General features: G+C 32.3%; 8 protein-coding genes across 8 annotated transcripts; 2 read left to right on the top strand and 6 right to left on the bottom strand.

The window, feature by feature from the left end:
• Position 1: 1 nt before the first annotated feature.
• EIN_030920 (amino acid transporter, putative) lies at positions 2-278 on the top strand (the record flags this gene model as incomplete). The annotated part of the gene is made up of 2 exons (XM_004185709.1): positions 2-104; positions 145-278. Coding segments are annotated over 2 exons (237 nt in total), but the record flags the coding sequence as incomplete, so codon positions are not given.
• A 146-nt stretch (positions 279-424) lies between these two features.
• On the bottom strand, positions 425-1882 carry EIN_030910 (hypothetical protein; the record flags this gene model as incomplete). Its single annotated transcript, XM_004185708.1, has 3 exons — positions 425-803; positions 1033-1487; positions 1568-1882. 3 exons carry the CDS (start codon positions 1880-1882, stop codon positions 425-427), a joined length of 1149 nt encoding a protein of 382 aa, XP_004185756.1.
• Positions 1883-3013: 1131 nt separating this feature from the next.
• EIN_030900 (zinc finger protein zpr1, putative) lies at positions 3014-4396 on the bottom strand (the record flags this gene model as incomplete). Its single annotated transcript, XM_004185707.1, has 1 exon — positions 3014-4396. One exon carries the CDS (start codon positions 4394-4396, stop codon positions 3014-3016), a length of 1383 nt encoding a protein of 460 aa, XP_004185755.1.
• A 694-nt stretch (positions 4397-5090) lies between these two features.
• On the top strand, positions 5091-6263 carry EIN_030890 (hypothetical protein; the record flags this gene model as incomplete). The annotated part of the gene is made up of 1 exon (XM_004185706.1): positions 5091-6263. The coding sequence occupies one exon, from the start codon at positions 5091-5093 to the stop codon at positions 6261-6263; it is 1173 nt and encodes a 390-aa protein (XP_004185754.1).
• A 409-nt stretch (positions 6264-6672) lies between these two features.
• Positions 6673-7624, bottom strand: EIN_030880 (signal recognition particle receptor subunit beta, putative; the record flags this gene model as incomplete). Its single annotated transcript, XM_004185705.1, has 3 exons — positions 6673-7212; positions 7300-7388; positions 7525-7624. The coding sequence occupies 3 exons, from the start codon at positions 7622-7624 to the stop codon at positions 6673-6675; spliced, it is 729 nt and encodes a 242-aa protein (XP_004185753.1).
• A 625-nt stretch (positions 7625-8249) lies between these two features.
• Positions 8250-9203, bottom strand: EIN_030870 (aldose reductase, putative; the record flags this gene model as incomplete). Its single annotated transcript, XM_004185704.1, has 1 exon — positions 8250-9203. One exon carries the CDS (start codon positions 9201-9203, stop codon positions 8250-8252), a length of 954 nt encoding a protein of 317 aa, XP_004185752.1.
• Positions 9204-9597: 394 nt separating this feature from the next.
• On the bottom strand, positions 9598-10498 carry EIN_030860 (hypothetical protein; the record flags this gene model as incomplete). Its single annotated transcript, XM_004185703.1, has 2 exons — positions 9598-10175; positions 10258-10498. The coding sequence occupies 2 exons, from the start codon at positions 10496-10498 to the stop codon at positions 9598-9600; spliced, it is 819 nt and encodes a 272-aa protein (XP_004185751.1).
• Positions 10499-11037: 539 nt separating this feature from the next.
• Positions 11038-11607, bottom strand: EIN_030850 (hypothetical protein; the record flags this gene model as incomplete). Its single annotated transcript, XM_004185702.1, has 1 exon — positions 11038-11607. One exon carries the CDS (start codon positions 11605-11607, stop codon positions 11038-11040), a length of 570 nt encoding a protein of 189 aa, XP_004185750.1.
• Positions 11608-12220: the final 613 nt, after the last annotated feature.

The raw sequence follows: 12220 nt of genomic DNA, 5'->3' as shown, positions 1-12220 counted from the left end.
TTGCCATCTTTCTGTGTTTCACTATTCTTCACTTCTTCAAATTCTTTCGATCTATAAAAACAGGAAAGAATTTGGTCCAGAGTCTACCACCACTCCCTACACCTGTTTGTTCTTTTTCAAGCAATAACAATAACTCACAAGAAGTCAAATGCATTGGAAATTATTGGGTGGCAGGCTTTCTCTTCATTCTTTCCTTTGTCTTTTTCGTCATGTGTACTGTCTTCCTTGTTCTTGAGAAGATTCAAGACGACGAATCGGCCACCTCGTCTTCCATTTGATTTTATTTTTCATTTTCAGTTATCGTCTTTTTTTATGTGGAATTTCAAATCTCGTTCTCCAAAACAAATTGGATTGTTGTTCTGAACTATTTTTCCAATACCAAACAGTCCAAATAACACAAACAAGATAAAAATAAAATCACTTCCTACAAAATGCTTTTGAGTTGATTGATCACTTCAGTGTCGTCGTGGATTGTTCTTTTCGCGGCTCCCTCTTCTTTTTTCGGGAATTGGTTAGTCTCGAAAACAAATGCGTTCGTGGACAGTTTCGACTGTTGAGTGATTTGCCCGTCGGAGATGTCGGTGTTCTTTCTTGAGATTCTCAAAGGTTGTCCTTTAGATGGTGGTGGAGCCAAGTGTATAGCTCCTCTAACGCCTGTTGGTCTTTGTTGTTGTTGAGTATTTAAATTTTCTTGAGAGATGAGTCTTTCGATGATTGGGGCGTTACTTCCATTGTCTTGTTTTGGTGTGTTATCTTCCAAGATGTGACCTGTCGTGAATGTACGATAGATTTCCTTTTTCGGGCTATACGTTAGAATTGTAATAATTATTAGATTAGTAATAGTTAAATAACTAGTTAAATTATATATTACAATTAAATAATAAATTAAATAATAGATTAAATAATTAGTTATAATAATAATTATATATTATAATTAAATAATAAATTAATAGTTAAATTAATAGTTAATATACTAAATAAAATAATGGTTAAATTGTTAATAATAATAAATATAAAAATAGAGTGACAAACTTATTAATAATACTTGCGAGTTGTACAATCAAATTAGTAAAGTTTGATTCGATCTCGGAGTACTTTTGGACGTCACTTGACTCTTGAGCTGTGTCGATGAATTTGACAAACAAGACATTGAATCTTGAATTGAGTTCGACTGCTCTTTTATGCATTGATTTTGCTGATTGTTCGTTGACTGTATTTTCCTCTTTCTCAAGGGTGTCTTGGATGAGTTCGGAACATTCTTCTATCTCCGCAACGATGTCATTGATTTGTTGTAAAGTTGATTCCTGTTGTTCCAGGTGAGTATCTTTCCGTACAATCGGTGGAGGAAAGACAATCCCCTTTTCGACATACTTATTGTACATGACTTCGTAGTTAAACAATTCGTTCGTGTAATTATTCCCCCACGACTGAAGGATTTGCAACGATTTCTCCGTCACCATTCCCGGCTTCTTCGATTTCTTTGATTTCTAAAAAATGAGAATTTTCAGTTCAACTGGATTTTTCAGTTCTATGTGATTTTTTAGTTCGACGAGATGAGAGAACAAACGTCAAAGTCTGCGGAACGCTCGAAGAGTGCGATGAAGTCCTCATGAAGAACTTGTTTTCTGAATTCGGGGCAGTTCTCAACTAAATAATCCATTAAACATAAACAATAATACATCTCTTTCTTTGGAAGAAATCCATTACAATAAGCTTTCATTTTACTAATCAGTTGAACGCGAAGTGCTATCTGAGCATTCGGAATGGTCGACGCTATTTTACTGAGCGTTGCAAATGACTTCACACTCGGTTGGGGATGAATCTGATTCGTTGCGTGATCGACAAGTTGCGAAAGGGGAACAGTTTGCTTTGCTTTCGACATCGGTTTATGGGATTTTATAGATGCCGTTCTGTTTCCTTCCATCACTCTCTCATTCTATCAATCTCCCATTTCTTCATGTTTTTGAAATAATTTAGGAGAGTTTACGGAGTTCTGGGAATTGAATCTTATTGCAACCGTTTTTTCTTGTTCAAAATCATTTCACTTGCCACACATCACTACAGTTTTTTCGTTTTTCTTGTATTGTTTACTATATTAATACATTAAATTAACTATAAATATAATTACAATTTAAAAAATGAAAGTTTTGGGAAGTTTACAGAAAAATAAAAAAAAATAGCGAAAAAAAATTAAAATCGAAATAACAAAAAATTAAAATATTTTATTAATATTTTTATAATTTTTTTAATATTTCGTTAATTTTTCTTTTTGATTGTCAATATATAAGAAGTAATATTTCGGGAAATAAACAATTTCAAGTTTATTATTTTTGTTGGACATGTTCACTAATTCGTCAAAAACTTCCAATATAAATAGTTCAATGAGGGATTATTATAGTTTGAAGTAATCATATATTATAATAATTATTCAAATTTCTTTAATTTGACATTAAAAATAAAACAATTAAAAAAAAATTGTCACAAATTGTGTTTTGTTTTTTTAATTTGCCAATCATATCTTAAATAATTTTTTTTATTATAATATCAATATCAATTTCTGTTATTTAAAATATTTTTTTAGTTATATTATTAATATATTGTTAATAAAAATAACTAAATAATAATAACTTAAAACTACAATTGGAAGATGAGTGTTATTTGATATTCTTAAGAATTCACAAAAAAATACATAAATTAACCAAACATTATTGAAAAAATTTACTAATAAAAAACAAACACAATTCATTAAATAAAACACTTTTTTTTGAATTATAATGTTTTGTTGAATAATTATTTTTAAACTATATTTTTAATTAGTTTTATAAATTTATATTTTAGTCAAATATTAGTTTGAATTAAACTATAATAATATATATTATATTATATTATATTTTAATTAATTTCAACAATGCAATTGAAATGCTAATAATTTAATAAATAATTAAACTTTTCTAATTTCTAGTATCCTTCATACAAAACCATTAAGAAACTATATTTACTTCAAAAAATGCAATTATTCCGTCTTCATATCATTAAGACCGAGTTCGTCATCTTGTTCCTTAGTTCTGACGTAAACTGTTTCTACGCAGCAGTCGTCCTTTTCTGGAGCGTTTGGATTTTGTATATAAGAATTACTCATCAAGTCGTCTATAATGAGTGTGAATTGTTCTTTGAATTCTTTAAAGTTCTTAAGTCTTTGCACGATGTTCTTTAATTTGTCTTCTTCTCCCTTTTCCGCTGAGTCTCCATGAACAAATGGCAAGTCGTCCAAATGATTAATAACGTCGTTTAAGAAGCCTTCTATTGTTGTGAATTTACTTCCGAGTGTTCCCGGCTCGAGATCGACTCCAACCTCCACAATCGACACCGCCGCCGTTTCAGACTTCAAGAAACTTCGTGTCAAGTCCTCCGCTGTTTTTGGCGTAAAAACAATCTTTTTCGCCGTTTGCGACACTTCGCCGCCGCACTTAATTTCGTTCGTCTTGAACCCACAGTTGTCGCAGGAGAACGCAAAGATGGTGACTTCCTTGAAGAACGGAATCTTCGTTAACATCATTCGAAGCTTCGACATTTTGTGGCACATCTGACATTCCTCGTCTAATTCGGCAACTTCGGCTGGACAATCAATTGAGCTCTTGTCGTCCATTTTTGGAAGTCCTTTCTCCAATTCGTCAGTGTTTTTGTGCTGAGGAACTAAGTCTTTTGAAGTCTTATTGTCATATCCGGACTCCGTCGGGATTATCTCATTCTGGCCGTCTGCTATAAGACCCACCTCTTTGTTTTGTTCGACGTCTCTGATATACACCGTCGTGTTAATTTGAGGGTCATCCTTTGGAACACACAAATTCTCTAAAAAGGAGTTTCCTGAGGGGTCGTCCAATATCACGGTGAACGGGACTTTCACTTCTAAACACTCTTGAAGGCCAGAGACGACAGTTAAGATCTTTTTATAGTCATCGCCCGTCTCTATGAGGCGACTTAAGACGTATTTGAGTGAGTCTATGGCATTCTGAATAAATCCTTCTAATGTATTTAAAGAACTCGCTTGCGCTGTTGATGGAATTTCAAACCCTAGAGCTGGGAATTTGATGGACGCATGGTCCGATTTCACAATTTGTCGTGAGAGGTCTTTGGGTGTCTTCACTGTTAATGTGTTTGCAATTCCATGGTCTTGGATGGGGATCGTTTGTTGGACTTCAGTGTTCGAGTAGTGGCAATATGGGCAAGAGAAATGCGCCAATAAAATGGTTCTAAAGTATGGAATTTCTGTGAGCATAAGTTTCGTAATACCATTCTTGAAACAATTAATACAAAGACTTTCAACTTCGTTGACAGTGGAGTCCGGGTTGAGTGAAAGTACCTCTTGTTTGTCGGTTGTTTGTTGTTCGTTGGACATTGAATTATGACTCCAGTTTTCAAAAGAAGTATAACAAGAGAATTAGGGTTTACTTTATAAAGAAGTTAATTCAATTAAATGTTTTAGATGAAAAAGAGCGGGAGTATTACTTTGATGAAATATCTATTTATATGCAATACGTGTCTCTTGATGTTTCTTTTGGGCTGTTAAAAAATTTAGTTTAATTATAAATATATTATTATTTTTTATAGTAATACAAATAATAGTAAAAATCCAAAATATTTTTAATTTAAGAATTGTTCTTAATGGTATTAACATATAAAAATGATGTTGTGGGCAGGAAATCGTTTAGAAATGGGTTATTTCTGTTATTTATTTCAGATTCATTTCAAAAGAGTAATTATTAATATTAATATAAATAATATATTAAATTACTATATTTTTTACATTAACATTAAAAACGTTGGTTGTTTGTTTTTAAAAATCTTATGGTGTTGCAAACCAGTAATATTTCAACTTTAAAGTGTGAAAAAAGACACGACCAAGGATATAAATAACATAAACCAGTCGTTGTGACTGGGATTTATCTTTAAAAAACACTTGATATAGATTTTTAACTTTAAGGTTATAATACAACAATATAAAAAATAGAGTCCATTTATAAATAGAATAGATACATATATAATTATAATAGAGTCTGTAAAAGCAAAAAAAATTAACTAAAAAGACAGACATGGAATCAACAAAATATAATAAGCTTGGTGATCGTTCTTTGGGTGCTAAACGTGTTGAAGTCAAAGGCAAAAAGGTAGTCAAAGATCCAACCAAGAAAACCGATCAAGTGAATGACTGGTTGATGAAAAAGGAGTGCGACTGCTATGCCCATCTTGTTAAGATGGATCGCGACTCGAAGAGTAACGCGCCTACACTCATCCATTTATATAAGAAAAACACGGTCTTAGGCAGATCCTCTCAGTGTGATGTGGTTTTTGATTCTTTGATCCACCCGATGAGCATATCCAGAACACACGCTAAGCTTGAAATAACAGAGGAAGGTATAGTAATACGTGACTCTTCCACAAATGGTGTCTTTGTCAACAATGAAAAGGTTAATTTTAGAATACTGAAAGACGGGGACATCATAACTTTAGCTGGTGGAAAGGGGATTCAAAATGGCAAACATTTTGAACAGCCAAATTCTCCATTCAAGTTTCAGTACGTTGTGTTGAAGAAAGGCAAACGACCAAGTGCACTGTTGGAGAATACCAGCGAGTTGTTGACTTCGACTTCTGAGACGTGTTTAGATACCGTGTCTGAAGAGTACTACTCGATGAATTTGAGAGCAGACACCGTCAAAGGGAATTGTACATGTTCGATGTGTAAGAAGCTCTTTGTTGTTCCAATCACATTAAATTGTGGTCACACCTTTTGTTATACTTGCGATTTACAACATGCCATGAGAAATGGAAATAAGTATGAGTGCCCCATTTGCTTTGAACGAGCGAACATAAGATGTAGATCAATAGTCATTGAGTCTGTAGTGCAAAACTTGTTGAAGTCTGAAGGGAAGATGGAAGGCGTGTTGTTTGAAGAGCGTCAGAAGTTTGCAAGAATGTATCTTTTAAACACAGACACCATTTATGGAGACATTTCAGTGAAGAAGTTGCCATATGGAATGAAGAAATGGACTCCAGAACAGACTATAGAAGTGAATAATTTAATGAAGAAAGTAAGTGGAATTGAGAGAGAAAACTGGTTTGTAGCACTTGGGATTACCAAGTATGACTTAATCAGAACAAGTCCAGAAGAAGTGATTACTGTGTTGGACAACTTGAACATCGAGTATTTCGAAGAAGATGATGAAAAAACCAAATTAGCACTAGTATTTGCTTATATTAATAATTGATTCTATTAAACCATTAGTAACTATAATAGTATTAACTTTTAGTAACATTTTTTTAATAATTGTTAATAATATTTTATTATTGTTTTTTTTAAATAATAAAATATTGTTAACTTCTAAAATAAATAAATATTTATTTATTTATTTATGAAATTATTTTTATTAAGTATTAAATAATAAAATGGAACTATTTTTAATAATACAACAATAATACTACCGAATAAACGGGATTATTGGGATCTATTAAAATAAGTATATTTTTTTATAATTTAATTTATAGTAAAATATTAATATCGGGTTTGTCATTTTAAAACCAAATTCACACAAGTAAATACATATAACACTTTTATAATAAATTCTAATATTTTAAGTAAAACTTTTATATTATAGTAAAAAATACCAAAACAATAACTCACTTTGCCTCAAACGAGTTGATGAAATTGATTGCGTTATCAATATCATTCTCTTTAACAGACGCTCTTGCAAAAGTGACACTAAAGTCCAATTGTGCGAACTTGAATTCGTCATCGGGGTCTCCATACATAAACAAGTCGTCGTCTGAAATGACTTCCCCGGGCTTCGCAACACGTTTTCGCAATTTGTTGAGTTCCTTCTCCAAAAGCATTTTAATGACTTCTTCCGACTCGGAGAGGGTTACCTCACTCTTATTACACAAGACCAGAATCGGGACTTTTTGTGTGTTATTTAAAATGATGTCATGAAGATACGCCGCGTCTTCCTTCACACTCTTTTTGACATCGACTGATGACACCAAAAACAATATGCCTTTAGTCTCATTGATGTACTTTTTGAACAAATTGCGGACTTTCCCATACCCCGGAATGTCAACGATGTCAATCAACTTTTCTTTGTTCTCCCCCACCTGTTGTTTGTATACACCAGAATTCTCCACCATTGATGTGCATGTCTCCGTCGTGTGGTCATTTTGGAGCTATTCTTTAATTGCCATTGAATAGTAAATTATAACTTTTTAATAGTATAGTTTAACTAGAAGAGTATGTATATGATAAGAACAAACACATAGGAATAAACTGGTCTTTCCAACTCCCGAGATTCCAGCAATCATCAGCGATGTTCTCTTGGAGGACTTCTTTAACTTCTTTGTGACTTGTTGTCAATACAATTGAGTTACAATATTAAAATTGGTGACGAATTATTTGGAACTATATTTTATAATTCATTTATCATAAAAATATAGTAAAAATTGTGTTAGTAAATGTGACGTATTTTGTTAAATACAAACGGAAATATATAACCGCTGTTACCAAGAGAACAAAGAGAGATGTGATGACCATTGTTATGACACCACTTGATGAGCCAGTTACCTGTTGTCCGCCCTCCATCTTTTTTGTGAATAAAAAGTTCATCTCAAAATTCAGATGCAATTCACACAAATATTTGTTGTCTTCGCAGACTTGATCTTTTTGTTGTTTGTTCCTGTTACTTTACAACACTTTAATAGCGCCACATTTGTCTTTTATTGCTATTCATCTGCGATTTGATTAATACTTTTAACACTTTGTTAAACTATAATTTATAATTTATTTTACTACTGATAGTTTGGAACAGACTGACAGACAGCTTCGCCTCACTCTTTGATTTTTCTGGACAAGTCGAATATCGCCACCCACAAATCGGAAGTGGTGGACAACCACAACAACAGGCCGGAGGACAAAGACTTGGTGGAATGAGACCAACAGGTGGAAGAAACGATTTTATGCCAATTGGGGGGTGTTCTTGTGGACTTTGAGTCTTGTGTCGTTTTAATTTAATTTTTAGTATTACTTCTATACTTGTATAATTAATTTATTATAATAAAATATATAATACATTATAATTAAATAAACTCACACCATTCATACATGTATTAATATATTTATTAATATATTTATTATTATTAAATAGTAATAAATAATACCAATTATAATAGTATTATTTATTATACTAATAATACAAGAATAATAAAAGTTAATTAACTCCCCAGAAAGTATCTTTGTCGATACCTAAAGCGGTATAGAAAGATGAGCCGGGAGTAGTTCTTTCATATCTATCGAGCTTTTTAATTTTTTCCATTTCCTCATCGGACAAAATGAAGTCGAAGATGTTAATATTTTGAATGATTCTTTCAGCATGAACTGATTTGGGGAGAGCGGAATGTCCGCATTGCACGATGAATCTTAAAACGACTTGTGCGACTGTTTTCTTATGTTTCTGAGCGATTTCTTTTAACACGGAATTATCAAAAATGTTTTCGACTTGATTTCTGTCAGCATTTCCATTATTTCCAAGTGGAGAATAAGAAGTGACATGAATGTTATGTTCTTTGCAGTATTCCATTAGCTTTGGTTGTTGTAAGAAGACTCCAAATTCGACTTGATTGACGGCCGGCTTAATCTTAGCGATACTCAGTAATTTCTCTAATTGTGGGATAGTGAAGTTCGACACCCCAATTGTCTTAACTAATCCCATCTCAACGAGTTTCTCCATTTCTCCCCAAGTCTCTTCTATTGGAACTTCAATAATATCTTCTCTCTTTAATGGCCATGTTGCTCCCACTCTTAATGAGACAGGCCAATGAATGAGGTACAAGTCTAAATAGTCCAAACGAAGTTTTCTAAGTGATTCTTTGCAAGCGGGAATCACTTGTTCCTTTCTCTTCTCTTCAATCCAGAGCTTTGATGTTACAAAGACCTCACTTCTTTTAACTTTGCCTTCTTTAAAGAATGGGTCAAAAGCGATGGTCCCGATTTCTTCCTCATTCTCATAACATTTAGCACAGTCGATGTGGCGATAGCCGTGGTTCAATGCGGTCAAAACAGCATTCCCAACAAGGTCTTTCTCTGCGAGCCAAGTCCCTAATGCAATCGCTGGAATTTTTGTTCCATTGTTAAGTTCAAATTCAATTGTTTTGTGGTCGCTCATCTGTGTTTTTTTAATTCTTTTTGAGGTTTTTATTCGCCTTCTTCTCTATCAAACAAGTCCATCCAAACTATACAAGTTGTGTACTTCTTGTTTTTCTATAACTTTATTATAGTTGATCATAGTTTGTTTACTAGTTTCATGAACCCTATAATTAAGTTATTCCCAGAAGATTTAAAATGCAGAAGTGTTTTTATTTCATAAAGAAAAACACTCACCATTGTCGATTCTTTTGGATAGTTTATATATAATTAATAATATATTAAAAAAAACTAATAACAAAATAGTTCTGAAAATGTCGACGTGGTCGATAATAATAATAATAATAATAGTACTAGTTTAATAAACCATATAAAGAACCATTGATAATCCAAATGCTATTAGTGTTGTAAATTAATTAAAGTTCCTCTTCTCTTACTGGTAAATAGAGGTTTCTAAGTTCAGCGATTCTTGAGTCGAGTCTCATTGCCTTAGAAGTTCTGAAGTACTTGTTGACGTGTGGGACAAGAACGACTTTCTCCTTCAACAAGAAAAACTCCTGGAACTCATTGAGTAAGGTGTCACAGATTCCTATTGGTGTTTTTGATCTTCTGATGAGTTCTTGGACTTGTTCTGCGTGTGCGTCGTCGAATATAGTGATAATGAATGTGAATTTAATTCGTTCTTGGTGACTGACGCACTTGTCGATGATTTCTTGGATCATCGTCGAAGGAAATTTGATGACGCATTTCCTCAGTGAGACGTTCGTTTGTATCGCATCAAATGCGTCTTTCAATACCACTTGATTTGGGTTGTCTCCAATTCGTAATGTCAACTCTCTCAGCATCGGCATCTTGACAAGTTCAAAATTGATTGCATAAGTCGTGTCTATCCCAATCACTGAAATTTTGTCTTTGATTTCAAAAGCAACTTTACAGTCTTCTTGTCTGTCACGCATTATGTATTTGTATATTTCAATCATTGGGTACTTTTCCACTTGTTGTTAGTACATGTACTATATATTATAATATATTATAATTTACTTTAAATATACTATTAATATCTATTAATAACAAACACTGCGCTTTATCCATATGCTCGAGTTCTCTAAAATGTACTTTAAATGTGTCGAGATGTTTAAAAACTTTCATTTCGACCCGTTGCATTCGAGTGGTACCGAGGGTGATCGCAAGTTCGATTGACGCGATTCCACAACAGGGATTCACCTTTGTTGCATCAATAGCCGTTTGAGCATTTCTAGAGACAAAATTGAACCGTCTCAATACATCTACTGTGCTAAAGTATTTTAAAACAATCATGAGATAACATGGCTCCAATTTTTTCTTCCAGTCAGTTCAGTTTTAAAATCAAGTGTTCGGATAAACAAACAGTCATTTCTCTATTAAATAGTTCAATTATTCTTCTTTGATTATTTTTGTTATTTTTATTGAGTTTATACCATCACTGTATTATATTGGTATTATAAATATCATTCACTTTTTTTTTTTTTATTTTATATCTTAGGTAATAAATGCTGGTTTATAATGTATTTGAATTATTTTTGCCTAAGATTTTTAATTCTTTGATTATTTTATAAAAGAATAACACAATTATTGATTTAATTTGTTGTTATAATAAATTATTAGATTTAAGTAATATCATTAAAATACTATTAACATTATATATTTTACTATTAAATAATATTACATTTATAGTAATTTTATTAATAAAATATAGTAGAACCAATTGTTTAAATTATAACAAAAAAAACTATAAACAATTAGAATTAGAATTATAATAAATATATAGTAAATTATTACTAACAGAATGAGTTTAAAAAAGTGAATAACATATTACATTACAAATTGCAAGCGAACTCGATGAACTTTTGTGTTTTGAATATCGAAGACATCAAGCTGTTGATGTGATAGTTCACATCGACTCTTTGACAAACAAAGAAGTTCATCTGAGCATTAGACAAGACTCTAACGTTTTCTTCAAGACTTTTTTGAAGTATAATAGCCGAGCTAATGAGTTCGTTTTTGTACTGAGGTGCTTCGACGGAACTTTCCTTTGAGTTTTCACTGCTTTTGAGTTTATAGAATCCTCTGCTCTTACAGATTCCCTTTCCCGATTGAATTGAAGTGCAGTGGTTGAACGCGTCCAAAATAGCTTTTCTCCACTTTTGTGAAGTGAATGGCTTAATGAAAGACAAGATGTGCCAGTGTGCTTTAATGAACTTGAAGATGTCTTCCTTCAATGAGAAATATTCTTGTGTTGGGTTCAGTTCTTGAAGAGCTTTTAAGACCATCACACAGATCTTTGTAGTCTTCATTTTGTCGTCTTGTCGAATTAGCGCGTCGGAGCGTTGGCAGATGATGCACTGGCATTTTTGCTTAGTGAGCGTTTGCATTGAGAGATCATTCATTCTCTTCCTTTATATACTCTAGAACTTTTTCTTCGGTCTTTAATTCTTTTGAATGCCAATTTTTATTTCAAAACATTAAAACGTTTCGTTATTAAATTTCGCCTTTTTGTTTTGGAAAAACACACTCATTGCCCATTTTCATAGGTAAATATCAACGTATTTTTTCGGGAAATAGTCCAAATAATCATGATAAATCAAAAGTCGAACTCTGTACTATTAAATATAATATCATGTACTATACAATCCCATTTTTGCATCACAAAACCTGGAATATATTTAATGTGCTATTGATTAACATGTGGAAAACCACACTTCTATTCTTTTCGTTGTCCTGAGTCTTTGAGTATTTTTGTTCGCCCTTTTCTGATTTTTCAAAAAATCGTAACAAATGGTCAAGTCTTGATTGATTTGCCGATACCATATTGTATAATATATTTTATTATATTTTATTAGTAAATTATGACATTTTTTTTCAAAAAAAAAGATTTGAAAGATGAAAAAAATCGGAAATTCCTTGTGCCGTATTTTTAGCCCTCTCAACTTTATTTTGGGGTTTTGCGATTTACTTAACAGAGAAAACGAAAGTTCCAGAACAATTTTTCATTTAAAAAAT

Source organism: Entamoeba invadens, assembly GCF_000330505.1.
Source record: "Entamoeba invadens IP1 unplaced genomic scaffold scaff_1105074726079, whole genome shotgun sequence".
NCBI lineage: Eukaryota > Evosea > Mastigamoebida > Endamoebidae > Entamoeba > Entamoeba invadens.
Note: the sequence above shows the minus strand (reverse complement) of the source record. Positions and strands in the feature narration are given on the sequence as shown.